Source organism: Scylla paramamosain, chromosome 33, assembly GCF_035594125.1.
Source record: "Scylla paramamosain isolate STU-SP2022 chromosome 33, ASM3559412v1, whole genome shotgun sequence".
Taxonomy (NCBI): domain Eukaryota; kingdom Metazoa; phylum Arthropoda; class Malacostraca; order Decapoda; family Portunidae; genus Scylla; species Scylla paramamosain.
Window position 1 is genome coordinate 2184935 of NC_087183.1, and position 16687 is coordinate 2201621.

Here is a 16687-nt window from a genome sequence, read left to right on the forward strand (position 1 = left end):
TATATATATATATATATATATATATATATATATATATATATATATATAAAATTCACCTCTCACTGTACTCACTGTAAGAACTCATCCCGCACACACATGCAGCTAAGGAGTTACGTCTATGGATATGGAATGTGTTATAATTGATGACATTCCCTGGCAGATTACTATGAAGACTCCCATCCTACTTAGGCTGGAGCGTATGGCCGGTAATTATTCACTTATCCCCTTAAAGCAACTGATCCATCTAGCTATAATCCATCCCCAGTCAGCACCAAATAACGCTGCCTGCGTTAGTACGTATGTCTCTTTTAAGCACTGGACAGTGACTGACTGTGGGAACGCGAAACAAACGCCCCATTAATCTGCTACTACGGAGGGCGGGGGCAGTGGGGTAGGGCATACACCCATACACCACCCCGCCTCGCCCCTCATGTCCCTCTCAGCTCGGCTAGCATGAACAAAACAGTTTATTTCTGACAATTCCAATGACTAAGCTATAGGATGGGGTTGGATACTCACCACTTTATCTTAGAAGGCAACTCACTGGCTATTAACTGTGTGAAAATCAATCAAAATGGACACCTAGAAATAGAGCAAATTAATCTTTGAAAGAAAATCTATGCATGAGCGGATAATCTTGTGGCATCGAACGGCCATTCTTAATATGTCTGGTGTCTGTACTCCTGCTCTCTCTTTCTCTCTCTTCCTTTATTCTTTCTTGCTTCTTGTTCTCACGTCGCGTTATATCGCTTTGTCTTGCTGCTTGCAACAATATATATATATATATATATATATATATATATATATATATATATATATATATATATATATATATATATATATATATATATATATATATATATATATATATATATATATATATATATATAGTCGTTCCCAAATAGGGATAATGCGCCATTAATGGTAATTATTTGATTTAATGTTCATCTAATCTGATCATTAATGTAACTATAAAAATTTTCTTGCTCAGTAACATTAACGGGCTATATCCTTATTAAGCCTTACACAATATATATACATATATATATATATATATATATATATATATATATATATATATATATATATATATATATATATATATATATATATTATTTATTTATATATGTAATATGGTATAATATGGATAGATAGATAGACAGAGCGATAGATAGGTGGATAAATGGATAGATAGATAGATAGATAGACAGATATAGATAGATAAATAGATAGATAGATAGATAGATAGATAGATAGATAGAGAGAGAGAGAGAGAGAGAGAGAGAGAGAGAGAGAGAGAGAGAGAGAGAGAGAGAGGAGAGAGAGAGAGAGAGAGAGACCTACTCATTATGTTTGTTTGGCTGTTAATGTTCAATAGTAAATAAAAAAAAAAAAAAAAAATCTTGTCTTGACTCTTTTATAATCACCTTTCTCTATGCCTCCATGTCATGCCGTTCTATGGAAATGGCTGTGAAGCGTTTTGGAACAGTTTTCCTTATTCATCTCAAATAGGATAGCGATTGCCTCTCTAATCGCTGCTATGTGACATTTACATCTGACATTTCTGCCAAAGCTGCTACTGAGGCAATAGAATTTTCTGTGTCTTACAGACAACAACCTAATTGCTGAGCCCATTCGCTCAAGCAATATAGCTGACAGCGAGAATGATTATTATAATATAATATCTTTGATGATACTGAAGAACGTGCTCATAAAATTCGCCACCCACCTATACCTTACTGCTTTGTCGCATATTATAGGGAAGGTTAACATAATTTTATTCACGCTGTGGAAAATGTATCTTGATCCGAGCTAAAGATTTAACGCAGGCGGTGATCTTTTCCATCTACCTTACCCTTCTGATGGCATCTTTGAATCTATCAAGCCACACCGAACATTCAGTTACTGCAACGGATGTTGCAACCAGGATCTGTGTTACTTTTTAGAAGATGACAACCATCAGTTATGTCCTGTTATGTTCATCGAATGTCCAAGATTAGAGGGAATGGTAATATGATCATGCTCACATTCTATGCTTCTTTTCTTCCTCCTTTCGGTCCTCTTTCTCTCCCAGTTAAACCTTTTATTCATCGTTTCTTACAACGCTGCTGGTGTTGTGAGTTCGGTCTTGGAAGGAAGAACTATCCACATCGTCCCTTGTGCGGTCATAGCTCTGCCCTTGACTCTTGAATGCGAATCGGAAGCCAGTTACTTCTACTGTAGGGAGGCTCACCCACTACATTTTCGACAATACAAGAGGTACTGTCTTGAGCAGGACATTTTTTACCTGGCTAATTTTAAGTTCATTAGTCGCGGTAGTGCCAGGTGGGAACTTTTTAGACAGATGGATGGTGGGGTAAAGACATACGCCTCTTTCCTCCACTATTTCGTCCTCCTCTCCTACAGGTAATACGGTTGTAACAGCTTCACGCCTTCCTCAACCACTATTTTTTTTTCTCCTGTTTTTGTGAGAGTGTCACTCTTTTGACTACTGTCTTCAATAAGTTCTCTGTTCTATTGTGCATTCTATATCTGTCTCCCAGTGTTCCTATCGAAAGGAATAAACATGACAACTTTTTAAATACTCTTTCTTCTCCTTTTTTTTTTATTGGGAGACCTCAGTGGTCGCCATCCTTTGTAGGGATGATGATGCTGTCAACCCTCCTGGGTTTTTATTTTTTTATTTATTTATTTATTTATTTTTTCCAGGATAGAGGATTAGAGGTTTTAAACTCTGGGGACATGACCCATTTCCATAGTCAAACCGGTACTTTTACAACAATAAATCTCTCTCTTTGAACTTCTAATTCCTTTCTTGATTTTAACTGGAAAGTTTTACCAGATCCATATGGAAACGATCACTTCCCTATTTCATTTGAGCCAATTGATTCTACACCACAGTCACGTCCTCCCCGATGTCGTCTGAATAAGGCGGATTGGCAGCTATTCACAGAACTCAGCACCCATTCTCTCTCAGTAGATGGGATAGGAAATTGTGATGAGGCTGCAATATACTTCACTGATGTCTTTCACTCTGCTACTCTTCAATTCTGATCGGCTTTCTAAACATTCTGTTCTCTGGTGGAATGCAGATTGTACAGCTGGCATTTGAGAAAAGCATGCTGCCTTTTCTTGCCTTCGACGGCATCGTGGAAACGTCCACTGCGTGTGCCCGTGTACGTCGCACCTTAAAGGGGGCTCGGTGGGAGTCTTGGAAGAGTTATGTGTCTTCCATCACAGTTCACAGTTCGGACACCACTCACTAAGGTCTTCAACAGAGTTCGCAAAATATCTGGAAAGTATTCTGCAGCTTCCCTACCTATTTTATCCCATGATGGGGCTACGGTGGGAGACCCTAGCACTTTGCTAGTGTCTCCAGAAAGGATCTAAGTGCACCTATGGCACTTCATCGTCGACATTTGGAATATGTTAGCGTCAATTTTGCCTCCCCTGATGTAAAGTCTTATAATGTCCCATTTTCTTTGCTCGAAGTACGCATGCCTTTGTCTCAGTGCCATATTTCATCTTTGATGACATTCCATATTACTTTTTGCGCCACATGTCCGAAGAAACTTTTATCTTTTTTATTTGACCCCTATATCTTTAATTGGAATACCGGTCATCTTCCATCTTCTTGGGGTGTTGCTGTAATTATCCTCATTCGAAAGTCTGGAAAAGATCGTCGGTTAGCGACCAATTATCGTCCTGTTTCCTTAACCTCATGTATTTGCAAATAGCTGGAAAAGGTAGTAAATGTTAGGCTTATGTGGTACTTGGAGAGAGGAAATTACTTGTTTCCTGTTCAATATAGTTTTAGAAAAATGAGGTCTATGTCTGATGTTTTTATCTCCAGAATCTTCAATATGTGAAGCATACGCTAGTAAACAATATCATATTACAATATTTTCTTATTTGGAGAAAGCACATGGCATACCTTGGTGCTATGGCATTTTACTCAGTCTGTTCGAGTTCGATCTCCGTGACCGACTCCCTATTTTTATACAGCAGTTTTTATCTTATAGTGTTTTACGGGTACGGCAGTGTCTCGCACACTTGAGGATGGTGTACTGCAAGGAAGTATACTCAATGTTACCCTTTTCGCTGTGCTTAGAAACAGTGTCAATGGTGTGCTTCCAGGAGTTCGTGATAGCTTATACGAGTATGTCAGTGACTTGTCAATCTCCTTTCATTGAAAGGAAGTTGCAGTTAGTAGTTAATAGGATCTCTCAATGGGCTGCATATCGGGAATTTTGTTTATCGCCTTCGAAAACTGTAGTCATACATTTTTTGTCGCCATTTTTTTGGTGTTCAACCTGACCCAAATTTGTATATATATACTAGATGAATATCTTGAGTGGAAGAAACTCGTTTCTTTGGACTTATATTTGACAGACGCCTGACTTTGGTATCTCACCTTCGTTATATTGAAGCATCATGTATGAAGGGCTGTCACTCCTTTGACCCTTGACTCATACCTCTTGGGGTGCTGACAGACAGACATTCCTCCTCTTACACCGAACTCTTATTCCTTCTAAGTTGGAGTATGATCGTGAAATTTATTCGTCTGCAACTGAGGCACGACTTCGTGTGTTGGACTCAGTGCACCATGCCGGTGTTCGTTTGGCAACTGGTGCGTTCCGCTCAATCCCCAATTTCTAGCTTACTGGTAGATGCTGGAGTCCGCTGGACTTGCGTCACCAGTCATTATTATTGAGGTGTTGGTATCGTTTTCAACGTTGTACTGAGTTTCTTTTGTGTCAGTCTCCCGTGATTCATGTTCCCACCTATGTGTCTTACCCGAGTTCCCCTAAACCATTCGGTGTTCGGGTTGCATTTGCTGTGGTAACATTAAATATACTTTTCGTTTCTGTATGTTCCCGTAGGTTTCCCAGAGTTGGTTACTGGCAATTTCAAAGAAACATTTCTGTCTGCAGCCCACCTATTCCTAATAAGAACTTGTTACCGGATTTTGAGTCCCGTGCATTATTTTTGGAACATTATTCCACACATTCCGACTCCATCCTTGTATTTACGGACAGCTCAAAATCCGAAGGTTGGGATATGGTGTTATCTTTCTTCCCTTCTTTCGAGGTTGTAGCCTAACTGGTGCTACTTCTATTTCTATAGCAGAGCTTCCTCCCATCATCCTAGCTTCAATATTTATTTTTACTCTTTCCGTCTCATCTCTTACAATTTTTAGCGACTCTCGCAGTATTCTTTCCGCTCTTCAGTTTTTTACTCTTTCTTCCCTTCAGCCTCTTGTTTTATCGATTCTCGGGCGGCTCTACCTTTTACAGCGTAGTGGCTACGACGTCGGAATTGGTTGGGTTCCTGCACATGTTGGAGTTCAGGGGAATGAGAAAGTCAATAGGCTGGCTAAAGAGGCGGCAACTCAGCCTGCTCCTTCCACTTCCAATACCCTTTCATGACTTATACTCCAGTATAAAGGTGGCAGTTCATAGCAGGTGGCAGGGCAGATGGGAAGTTTTAGTTGCATCCAAGAAGATGGGAGCGCCGCTCAGAGCGCCACTGGCTTGTCTCCGGACGGGTCACACTCGTCTCACGCATTGTTACCTTATGTACCGGGAAATGCAACCATTTTGTGATGTCTGCTTAGTTCCCCTTACAGTGTGACATTTTCTGATGGAGTGTCTTAATCTGGTAGAGCTAAGGGAGCGGTACTTGTTTCGCTGTTGTGGTGTAGATGGAACTTTCCAGATGGCGTTGGTATTTGGAGAGAGGGCTCTCTCCCCGGGACATAAGGTCCTCATGTTTGTAGAGAAGGTTGGCTTTTTAAATGAATTATAGCTTTCCTTTTAAATACTTCTATTTTGAATATTTTACTGGAGGCAAGTGAAGAAGACACACAACGAACAACAATGGGTCTTGGCGCCATGGCTCATTGTCTTGGGCACATAACGAACAACGTCAGATGTCTCAGTCAGTGGGGTCAGTGTCTTGGACACGTAACGAAGATCGCCAGATATCTGGGTCAGTGGAATCGGTGTCTTGGGTACGAAACTAACAACACCGGATACAGTTGTCTGGATCAGTGGGGTCAGCACCCTCTCCCTTTAAATTAAATCAAATTATTTAATACATTAACATACCAATCCCTCATTTTCAGCACTTAAGGTTTTGATGGTTCATCCCATTTCCCTTTTTTATGTTTATTTATTTATTTATTTTTTTTTTGAGATTTTTTTTTATCATTTTTACCATACTCATAATTTTGTTTCTAATATCAGTATTTTAATCTACAATCTTTGTTGCTTTTAAATCACCTAAATCAATCAATCAAAAAAAAAAAAATAACAAATAACTCTCTCTCTCTCTCTCTCTCTCTCTCTCTCTCTCTCTCTCTCTCTCTCTCTCTCTCTCTCTCTCTCTCTCTCTCTCTCTCTCGCCTCACGCATCCTCTCATGCTCCTTTCTTCCCTTCCTCTTTTTTTTTTTTTTTTTTTTAGCCTGCAGCACTTGCGAGACACGGGCATCTTGGATCATCTGTATCATCAGCAGCTCCCGAACGCAACCAAATGCTCCCGTACCGTTTCGCTGAGGAATACAAGCGATTCAAGACGAGCCCTTGATGTAGTTGACTTTTATGGCGTATTTTGCGTATTCTTGGGAGGTAAGGCAATTTGGTTACTGGCCTTAAGAGTAACGTCTTGGTGATCCTGTAGTTGTCCAAATCCAGGCTTTATATTGGTTGAGGCGTGAAAGACGTAAGCATTGTTGTGATCAAAAAGCCAAGGCCGACAGAAATCACTCAGGCCTTGGTGATTATTTTGGCATCTTGTTATCATGTCGTACTCCCGTTTGCCATGAGCGTCCAATTGTGTCCACACCGCTGGCCTTTTATGATCAGTTTATCCCGTATTTACGGTTTCTTAACTCTTTGAGGTCAATATCTATTTTTTTTTGTTGTTGTTGATCCAGAGACAGCAATGCACTGTTAAAATTTATTCGAAGGTGGGATGAATGTCGTAAGAGGTAAAGAATATCCAAGAACTGAATTCTTGACGCGATACTCATGGTAAAAGTCCGACACTGCCAGTTACACCTAAATGACTACCGAGGCCTCAGGGCTTATGGTCGTCCTTAACCGCCCTGTCACTACGCTGGAAATAAGGGAGAAATGTTACCAGCTTGACTGTTTTATAAAAACTGAAAATATCGCTATTCACATTTTACTATAAAACAAGTATCTGTACTTTAGTCAATCTGTATCTCCATCAGTTTATTTATTTACTTTTTTTCTTTTTTCTTTAAGGTTTCTTTGCTTATATTGTTATATTATAGTTTCAAACTGATTCACAAAGTGTTTACTCTCTGTTTCCTTTACAGGTTTAACTTTGGCGTCGATAGTGTTTATGCTGGAGATTGTAATCAAGCCGGTTCATGGTACTTAGATATCCAATGACCAGACTTCCATCCAGAACTGGCATCTGGATTTAAACACTTGAATATGTAGCTTTACCCATTGGACAGTTTTCTACGTAAGAACTATGTTGATTGTACTTTATATTGGTTTCTTATGGGGATAAATATAATGCTTGTTTTGGTTACATGTATATTTAGATTTTCCAATGTAATTCTATAAGAGCTACGCTGACTGTACTTCTTATTTGACAATACAGTTTATCTAGAGCTATGTCACCTACACGACAGTCTACAGGAAACTGTACACATTATGCTGTAATTATAGTATACAATATTATCTATCTATCTATCTATCTATCTATCTATCCATCTATCTATCTATCTATCTATCTATCTATCTATCTATCTATCTATCTATCTATCTATCTATCTATCTATCTATCTATCTATCTATCTATCTATCTATCTATCTATCTATCTATCTATCTATATATATATATATATATATATATATATATATATATATATATATATATATATATATATATATATATATATATATATATATATATATATATATGATAAAATAATTGTACATTACTGGTTGATAGAGAATCTGCCCAGATAAGAAATAAAAAAAAACTATATCAAATCCACGCCTTTTTATTTCACCAATCTGCATAGTTCTTTTACATAATGTGTAAATAAAGCAACACACACACACACACACACACACACACACACACACACACATATATATATATATATATATATATATATATATATATATATATATATATATATATATATATATATATATATATATATATATATATATATATATATATTGATATTGATATTGATATCGATATGGGTAGCGTTATTGGTAAGATAAAGGAGAGAGAGAGAGAGAGAGAGAGAGAGAGAGAGAGAGAGAGAGAGAGAGAGAGAGCGTAAGTCGTGATGACTCACACACCCCCGTCCCATGCCCTCTGAATTTTGTATATAAATGCGTCTTTCCTCCGCCCTACTTTAGTTTCCCTAAATTTTCTCCCTTTTTCCATTTATTCCGAGAGCTGAGTTTGAGAAGTTAAAAACGAGAGGAGTTCCTGCTCCGCATAAAAATGTTGAATCCCACCGGGTCCCCTTGGTAAGTCCATACCAATCTTTATGAAATAATTGCCAAACCAGAACGAGTTAAGTCAAGTGTGTGTGTGTGTGTGTGTGTGTGTGTGTGTGTGTGTGTGTGTGTGCAGGAAGTGTTGGCTGGCTACCTACCCCTTTCGGTCATTTCCTTATCCCACCCCTTCCCTCTCATCACATGACCGTTAGCTGAGGAGAGCGCTGGCGGTGAAGGGCTCACATTTTTCCAGTCCTCAGTGAGAGTCTGGCGGTCAAGGAGAGATAACGCACGCGAAGATAGAGAGACAGAGAGACTGCAAGGGTTTTGGGAATATTTAGAGGTCTTTTCATCAATAATTTTTTTTTTATTTTCTTGGTGGTAAGCTCCTGCCATACTGGTTAGAATTAGCCTCTACGAGAGGATGTCTGTATTTGCCGCTCTCAGTAATTGAGGTAGTAAACTGCTTCATCGACTCCACTCAGTGTATCTGCGTGTCCTGGCGATAATCTGAGAGTGGTATCTTGACCATCTCAGATCGGTCTGGTGCTGTCTCCTCGTGTCCTGAGTTTTGTGTGTTGTCAAATGCTACTAGTCCTCGGGCTCGAAGCTGTGAGTCTGAGGGCTATAGGGCTTAATATTTTGCCGAATTACAGCTGTCTACTCTCTTTCTGGGTTCCACAAGAGGTACTAGGGGTGCGTGCCTATCTTCTGGGAAGCTAAGGTGTTTTCTGGCAAGAGAGTATTAATGAAACGCATGTTTTCATCTAAAATTTATTGCAGGTTGTCAATCACAAATCTCCCACAATTTTTAATGAAACTGTAGATGACACCTCCTGCACGGGCAGGTGAAGGCATCTGCATGACCAGGTGCAGGCACAATGGGTGCTGCTTGCAGGCACAGTGGGAGCTGTTGGAGTCTCAGCAGCATTCTGGCCAAATACAAAGGAAATTTTTAGATTTATTCAGGCAATTTTTGACTCATGCCACTCAGTACTTGAAGGCCAAAACAAAACATTAACACATTATTGAAAATGTAAAAAAAAAAAAAAAAATAAATAAATAAAATAATAATAATAATAAATAATAATAATAATAAACAAAATAAAATAAATATGTAGGGCTATTTCTTTATTTCTTTTGTGTGGCTGAAAGAATCTCATTGCCTTACCATTATTTAAAGCATTACTTAAAGTACAAAGGTAAAGTTAGTTTTGTGGTGGCCTAGTGGGTATTTTTGTACATATTTATTTCTGCTATATGCACAATTTCAGCAACAGGCATTTAATGGTCTAAATTAACCAATGTTGCTTCATCCACTACAGCGTTATAGAGGCTTGGAATAATATGAATCATACACATGCAACACCTGCTGCCAGGATTTTTTTCTTTCTGGTTATACTGTAAAATGAACTGCATGCCACTGTTTGTAGTTATGATCAGAAGAGTGTTAGAAACATGTCAAGAACAATTCCTAGTTTCCAAATATGTAGGCACATGAAAAATAACGGGGATGGCTGAGGAAGGGGCAGCCACAAGGGTACTTTACGGTAGGTTAGGTTTGATTAAATTAGTAACTGTTACTAACCACACCTAACCTACCTTACCGTCAAGTACGCCGAGCGATACCCATCCCTCGACCAAATCATTAATCAAGAACTCACATATTTTGTCACTAGGAATTAATCTTGACATTTTACAGTAGCACTTGAGGTAAATTTTTACTCTCACCAGTTTCAGTATTCTGGATGAAACTATTTATTTCTGGTATTCTTTGGCCTGTTTTGAATTAATATGCTTGTTGTTTTTCCCACAAATCATTAGTCATTATGTTTTGTCCCCTGACCCACCATCCCCCCATAAACTAATGATTTGCAATAAAAACAAAAAGCAGAGTAATACAAAACAGACCAATATATGCAAGAGATAGATTGACCCTCACAAATCAGCAGCTGCCCACCGTGGCGACCTGCCAGCCGTCACACACCACCACCTAATCCAACTTAACCAAAGGAACTTAACTTAACCTAACCAATCTAATCTAACCAAACCAAACTAACCTATCCAAACTAACTTAACCAAAGCAAAATAACCTAACCTAACCTAAATAAACTTAACCAAAATAACCTAACCTAACCAGACTAGACTAACCTAACCAAACCTAATCAAAGTAACCTATCAGAACGAAAATAATATAATCTAACAAACCATCCTAAAGTAACTAACCTAACCTTACTTCCCAAAAATAAATAAATATTTAAAAATTGCCGTCAGCATTATAAGTAGTTTCCATTGGATATATATGGGTTTCAAATTACTGAGAATGGCAAGCTCTATCTGATAAGAAGGGTAAGAGAAGCCACATTGAGACTGGTGAAAGTAAAACAATACCGTACTGCATCATATTTTTACAAACCGTAACACCCATTAACTTTAAAATATTGCCTTTAAATCACATTCAAATGTCATTACTAACATTAAACATAATGTTATTCGCCAAGTAACGTTATTTAGTGTATTTGGTACAACTATTTATTTTTAATTTTCCAAAGAAAAAACATAGCCACAATCATGTGCTGACATTACCTAACCTAAATGAGGAGGCCCTAAAACCCTCATTAAGAACAGGAGCATTTCTCCCCGATCTTATATATACGTGTATCTAAAGGTATATGCGATAGAATGGATGAGAACAGACTGTTGGCGCCAGGGGTTTGAATGATGTTAACGCCAGGGGTTTGAACTTGGTTCACTCGGTTTGTGAGGAAGAATGGGATTACCAAGATTATTTGTATTGAGACTTTAAAGGGTGTTGATATTTGATTTATTATTATATATGAATTTACATTAATTTGTGTATAAATTATATGTTTGTTCATAGGTCGGTGCACAAATAAGCTGTGCCTGACACGTCATTCTTGCCTGCGGGTTTGCCACGTCGGCAGACGAAACAGATGTTTGGGTTCACCGCTGTTAGTAAACTCAGTACACCTGGAGACTCGAACTGTTTGATAGCCCCCATGTGTTGCTCCACCTCGCGAGTTATTTTCACCGGTTTCTCCTCCTATGGGACTTGTGTAGGAGAAACACAGACCAGTAAATAAGGCCGGGTAGAAAAAAAAAAAAATAGTACCAATTATGCAATACCAACAACAGTAATTTACCTTAGCATCTAGCCAGCAGTGTCTCCAATGACTTTTTGGAAGGAGCCAGTTGCAAATAATCTCAAGGCCAGCAAAACCTGGGCATGGGTGGGAATTGCATGGCCACAATGAGTCCTCCTCTCTGCATATGAAGTTGCAGAAGGGAAGCGATATTTCAATAGCAGTTCACTATCACTCAGTGCCAAGGGGTCAAGGTGATCCTCATGGCACGATGGTACATTCGTGCAAAAATTATTTCCATTACAGGAGTCACTAGAGTAGCGGGAACAATACGAATACTGTAGTGATTGCGGACGTGTCTCGCCGATCGGCGGCAAATTTCCTTCCTCATCTTCAGCTTTATTTTCGGTATTGTATGCAAGATTTCACAAAAATGTTTCCTTCATGGTAAAGCCTGGAAATAGTTTTAAAAAGTTTATTTTTTACATAAGTATTTATATGAGATAGCGATCTCTTAACAATATGAGATAGCGACCTCTTAACAATACCTCGGGAGGTGGAGTTATCAGCGACTAGCTGAGTGTAGATAGCGACCATTTAACGACCTCCGATTCGTTCGTGGATACCATTTAGTGGCCAGAGGTCACTATTAGCGACGCCCGCCGGTCGCGAAGTTTTGTGGATCTGCTAAGTTACGACTATTCTCTGGCGCTGGTAACACTACCATCTCATTTATGAGGACGAAGGAGCGCTGTCACCTGGAGAATATTTCATTCTCTAGCTGCTTACACATGTGAGTTCCGAAGGTGCATACTAATTAGTGATAATCCCAGATGTTGTAAGAGTCGGTGCATATGTAACAATAATAAAAATAAAGGCAGGAGACCGTGTAAAAAACTTGATCAGTGGCTCACTGTGTGAGTAGCCGGCTGCGGTATTACATTGTCGTTTTTCGCCCTACTTTTAGGTGTTTTAATATTACTTAGGTAGAAAAGACCGTTCCAGAGTTTACTTAGGTAGAAAAGAGAGTTCCAGAGTTTACGCGTCAGGCGGCACTCTGCAGTACCATCCAGTTAAAAAGTGCTCATAAAGAAGATGCACGTATGCAGTATAAATCTATCCAAAGAAGAATTCCCCTGAATGAGCCACTACTTAAATATGATGACTCAGAAGCTTAAGATTATAGAGGAGGCATCCAAGCTGGACTGGCTCGCTACAGGCCTGTCAACGAAAATCTCTCTCTCTCTCTCTCTCTCTCTCTCTCTCTCTCTCTCTCTCTCTCTCTCTCTCTCTCTCTCTCTCTCTCTCTATTGAAGACAGCATCTAGGGAGGCGGCCTTGGCAGAAGAGCTTCCATGTCTTCCAGTTTTAAGTTTTCCTCCCTCACTTGTTCAAATCCCTACACCAGCACTTTTTGTCTCACATGAACTACCTCAACCTATTTTAACATTCAAGTGCCCTTCCAGTCTTTCGCTATGCTAATGTACACTTAAGTTTTGTCAAAATAAAATATAAGTTCAGTATACTGATCTGCTTTCGCCCTCAAAAATTAGCTTAATGTACTACATAAAAAAAAAAAAAAAAAAAAAAAAAAAAATATATATATATATATATATATATATATATATATATATATATATATATATATATATATATATATATATATATATATATATATAACAAAGAAAAATGGTGAAAATCTTTAAAGCAGCATGTTACTAACTTATTATCCTATCTGAAAGCTAGAAAATAATCATACATTATACACAAACAAAATTGTCTTGTAATTAATCTTTCTTGACAACAATTTCTGCCAGGGAATTGCCTATGACTTCCAACATTGTAATCATGGCCTCCATGCAGGTGCTGAAAGTAAGACTTTCTTACATCAAATTGGTCACTCAACATCCACTGAACCCCTCATGCTTCTCTTCTCGGTGAGGTTGCCTTGTTAGACCTCCAACATCTGAGGAACTGCTAGATCTTCTGCCATGCTTGTGTGTCGCCTGTTGGGACCAACAATAGACAAGGTGGTGCAATGATGTTCAGGCTGGACAAGGAAAATGCAGTGATGTGCGCTGCACTGCTGACAGAATATGGACAGTGGCTTTGCTGGCTTGGCTCTGGTTGAGGTGAGGACAGAAGGGATGACTCAGCCACAGCAGCAAGTGTGCATCAAAGAGCAAAACATACTGTTCCATGCTCCCCTCTTCATCCGCAAGACTGAAAGTAATGAAGAACTATCAATATGATAATTATGCATATTCATGGAAATCATGGAAACAAGGAAGAATGCAGCTAACACACCCAATAAAAATCAAAACATTATTCATAAAAAAATAAAAAGTGACTATGAAGATTACTTATCATTTATACTTCATGAGTTATTGAAATTAGCTGTAGGGAACTGCTAGATTATTTAGTGAGTGGTTAATAATGTTGATACAAGGTCCTACAATAATGATTCATAGTTATGTCTTCAAAGACTATGTTATTTGGAAGAAGATATGGGATGCAGAACTTAAACAAGAAGGGCTATAAAAGTACAGATATTACCATGAACCAGTTGATTTTGCTGGCTGATATATCCACAATAAGGACACATACCATTTCCGGTATGGATTTCTTTAAAAATCTGAAAAAAAGTGAACTGTTACTAAATTAGCATATACCTAATTAAATACAGAACCTATTATTACACAGGATATATATAGATGATATAGACATAGTTAAGGCAAGATACATCAATTAATTATTTCTTACCACCTCCTGCTCTGCTTCTTGATTGCTTGACATGCCCATACCTGATGGACCCAACTGTGCTTTGCCTTCCAACTATGAGAAATTATTATTATGAATGGGAAACAAAACTTAAATCAATTAGCTTACAATACCTAAACAAAAGTGTGTAGTCTAATCAAACATCTTCATATGTTTGGTGGTGGCATATATATATATATATATATATATATATATATATATATATATATATATATATATATATATATATATATATATATATATATATATATATATATATATATATATATATATATATATATATATATATATATACACACACAAAATTGGTTATATATTGAGACGAGTCATTCTTTCCCATTTATTACTTCATTTTACTAGTGTGGGTGCACTTCCTCCACATTATTGTTGATATGTCTCACCTGTGTTCCCTGTTAAGTTATCCATTTTTTTCTCCTTGGTGTCAGTGAACTTGTTTCTTGTTGCTATTTAGGGTCTCGATGATATAATGATTTTCAAAGGACCTGGTAAAAAAGGCTATCACAGGAAGATACAGGGGTGGCGGATGACAGCTGGTTGCCGTGATGTGTGGACACCTGAGGTTGCCAGGTGGAGTGTTGAGACTGCAACTGCAGGCCGGTAGTTGGGAGCGTAGTGCAGTGCGACGATAGTGCAATCAGTGGAGCAGGTGGTGCTCGATGGGGCGTCGGTTTTCGTGCAAGGGTTTCGCCATGTTCGAGATGTGTGACTCGCTCTCCAGTAGCTGGCGATGAAGGGGCATATGTGTAAAATTCCATATGTATACTAATGTAAGACCATTTCTTTTTTTTCTCATTCTTTTAGTTCTAGTTATATATATATATATATATATATATATATATATATATATATATATATATATATATATATATATATATATATATATATATATATATATATATATATATATATATATATATATATATATATATATATATATATATATATTAGGCACTGGCCATATATAATGAACATTTTATTAAAGATTCATACGATAAAACACTTCTTGAGTCATCAATAACTAAAATTATAGAAATATTATACATCCATGTACTGAAGTACTCTGAATGTCAATCCGTATATGTTTGTAAATACTCGCACATGTAAGCCTATCACATCTTATGTAAGCTTGGAGGTGACTGGCTGTTCCCTGCCACCAGAACCCTCTGGCGGCTACCAGCTGCAGTAGCTCTTGTACCTTACCAGGCCGCTACTATGTCGTTCCTGATTATCGATTTACCAGCTCTGGTCGCATGGTAACTTGGCCCTCGTAAGTGATCCTAACTTGTAAATTTGATGAATCCAGGCCCAGGACAACACATGGTAATAATGGTGTGGTGGTGGTGGTGGTGATGATGATGATGGCGGTGGTGGTGATGGTGGTAATGATGGTGGTAGTGGGGGTGGCAATCATGATGGTAATAGTGTTGGTGGTGGTGATGATAATGATAATGATGATGATGGTAGTGATGGTGCTAATGATGGTGGTGGTGCTGCTGCTAATGCTGTATTTGATGATGATGATAATGATAGTGGTGGTAGTAATACTGATGATGATGAAGGTGGTGGCGGTTATTTTGGTGGTGGTGATCATGATGGTGGTGGTGATAAAAATGATGATGATGATGATGATGATGATGATGATGATGATGATAAAGAATGTGGTGTTGGTTGGAATGATATAGATGGTAGTGATGGTGGTGGTATTAGCAGTGATGATGCTAATGGTGGTAGAAGTGGTGGTGGTGGTGATGATGGTTGTGGAGACGCTGGTGGTGGGAATGGTGGTGATGGTGGTGGTGATGGTAGTGATGGTGATAATGATGATGGTGATGATGAAAATGATGATGATGGTGGTGGTAGTGGTTGTGATGATGATGGTGGCTGTGGTGATGGTGCTAGTGATGGTAATGGTAGTGATGCAGGTAGTGGTTGTGATGATGATAATGATGATGATGGTGATGATGTTGGTGGTGGTGGGTTGATGATAGTTGTGATGATGATAATAATAATGATAATGGTGGTGTTGATGATGGTGATAGCGACGATGATGATGATAGTGATGATGGTGATGATGCTGGTGGTGTTGGTGGTGATGATGCTGGTAGTGGCTATGGTGATAGTGACTGGTAATGATGATGATATCGTTGATATTGGTGGTGATGGTGATGATAACAATAGTGGTGGTGGTGGTAGGGATAGTGATAGTGATGGTGATGACAAAAGTGTTGGTGGTGGTCATATTGATGCTTGTGGTGATGATGATGGCGATTATGGTAATGG

At 38.3% G+C, this 16687-nt stretch overlaps 1 protein-coding gene and 1 long non-coding RNA gene across 2 annotated transcripts in view; one reads left to right on the forward strand and one right to left on the reverse strand.

Annotated features, from left to right (window-relative positions):
• LOC135089446 (glutamate receptor ionotropic, kainate glr-3-like) overlaps positions 1-7789 on the forward strand; it is an 88141-nt gene extending 80352 nt beyond the window's left edge. Inside the window, exons 8-9 of the mRNA XM_063985024.1 lie at positions 6467-6630; positions 7347-7789. Of these exons, the coding sequence (XP_063841094.1) occupies positions 6467-6589 (123 nt within the window). The 3' untranslated portion in view covers positions 6590-6630; positions 7347-7789. The remainder of the gene's footprint in view (positions 1-6466; positions 6631-7346) is intronic.
• A 911-nt stretch (positions 7790-8700) lies between these two features.
• On the reverse strand, positions 8701-15122 carry LOC135089447 (uncharacterized). The gene is made up of 5 exons (XR_010261493.1): positions 14788-15122; positions 14369-14440; positions 14162-14240; positions 13493-13828; positions 8701-9434 (listed from the first exon to the last, which is right to left on the reverse strand). It is a non-coding gene; the product is annotated as an uncharacterized LOC135089447 (long non-coding RNA).
• Positions 15123-16687: the final 1565 nt, after the last annotated feature.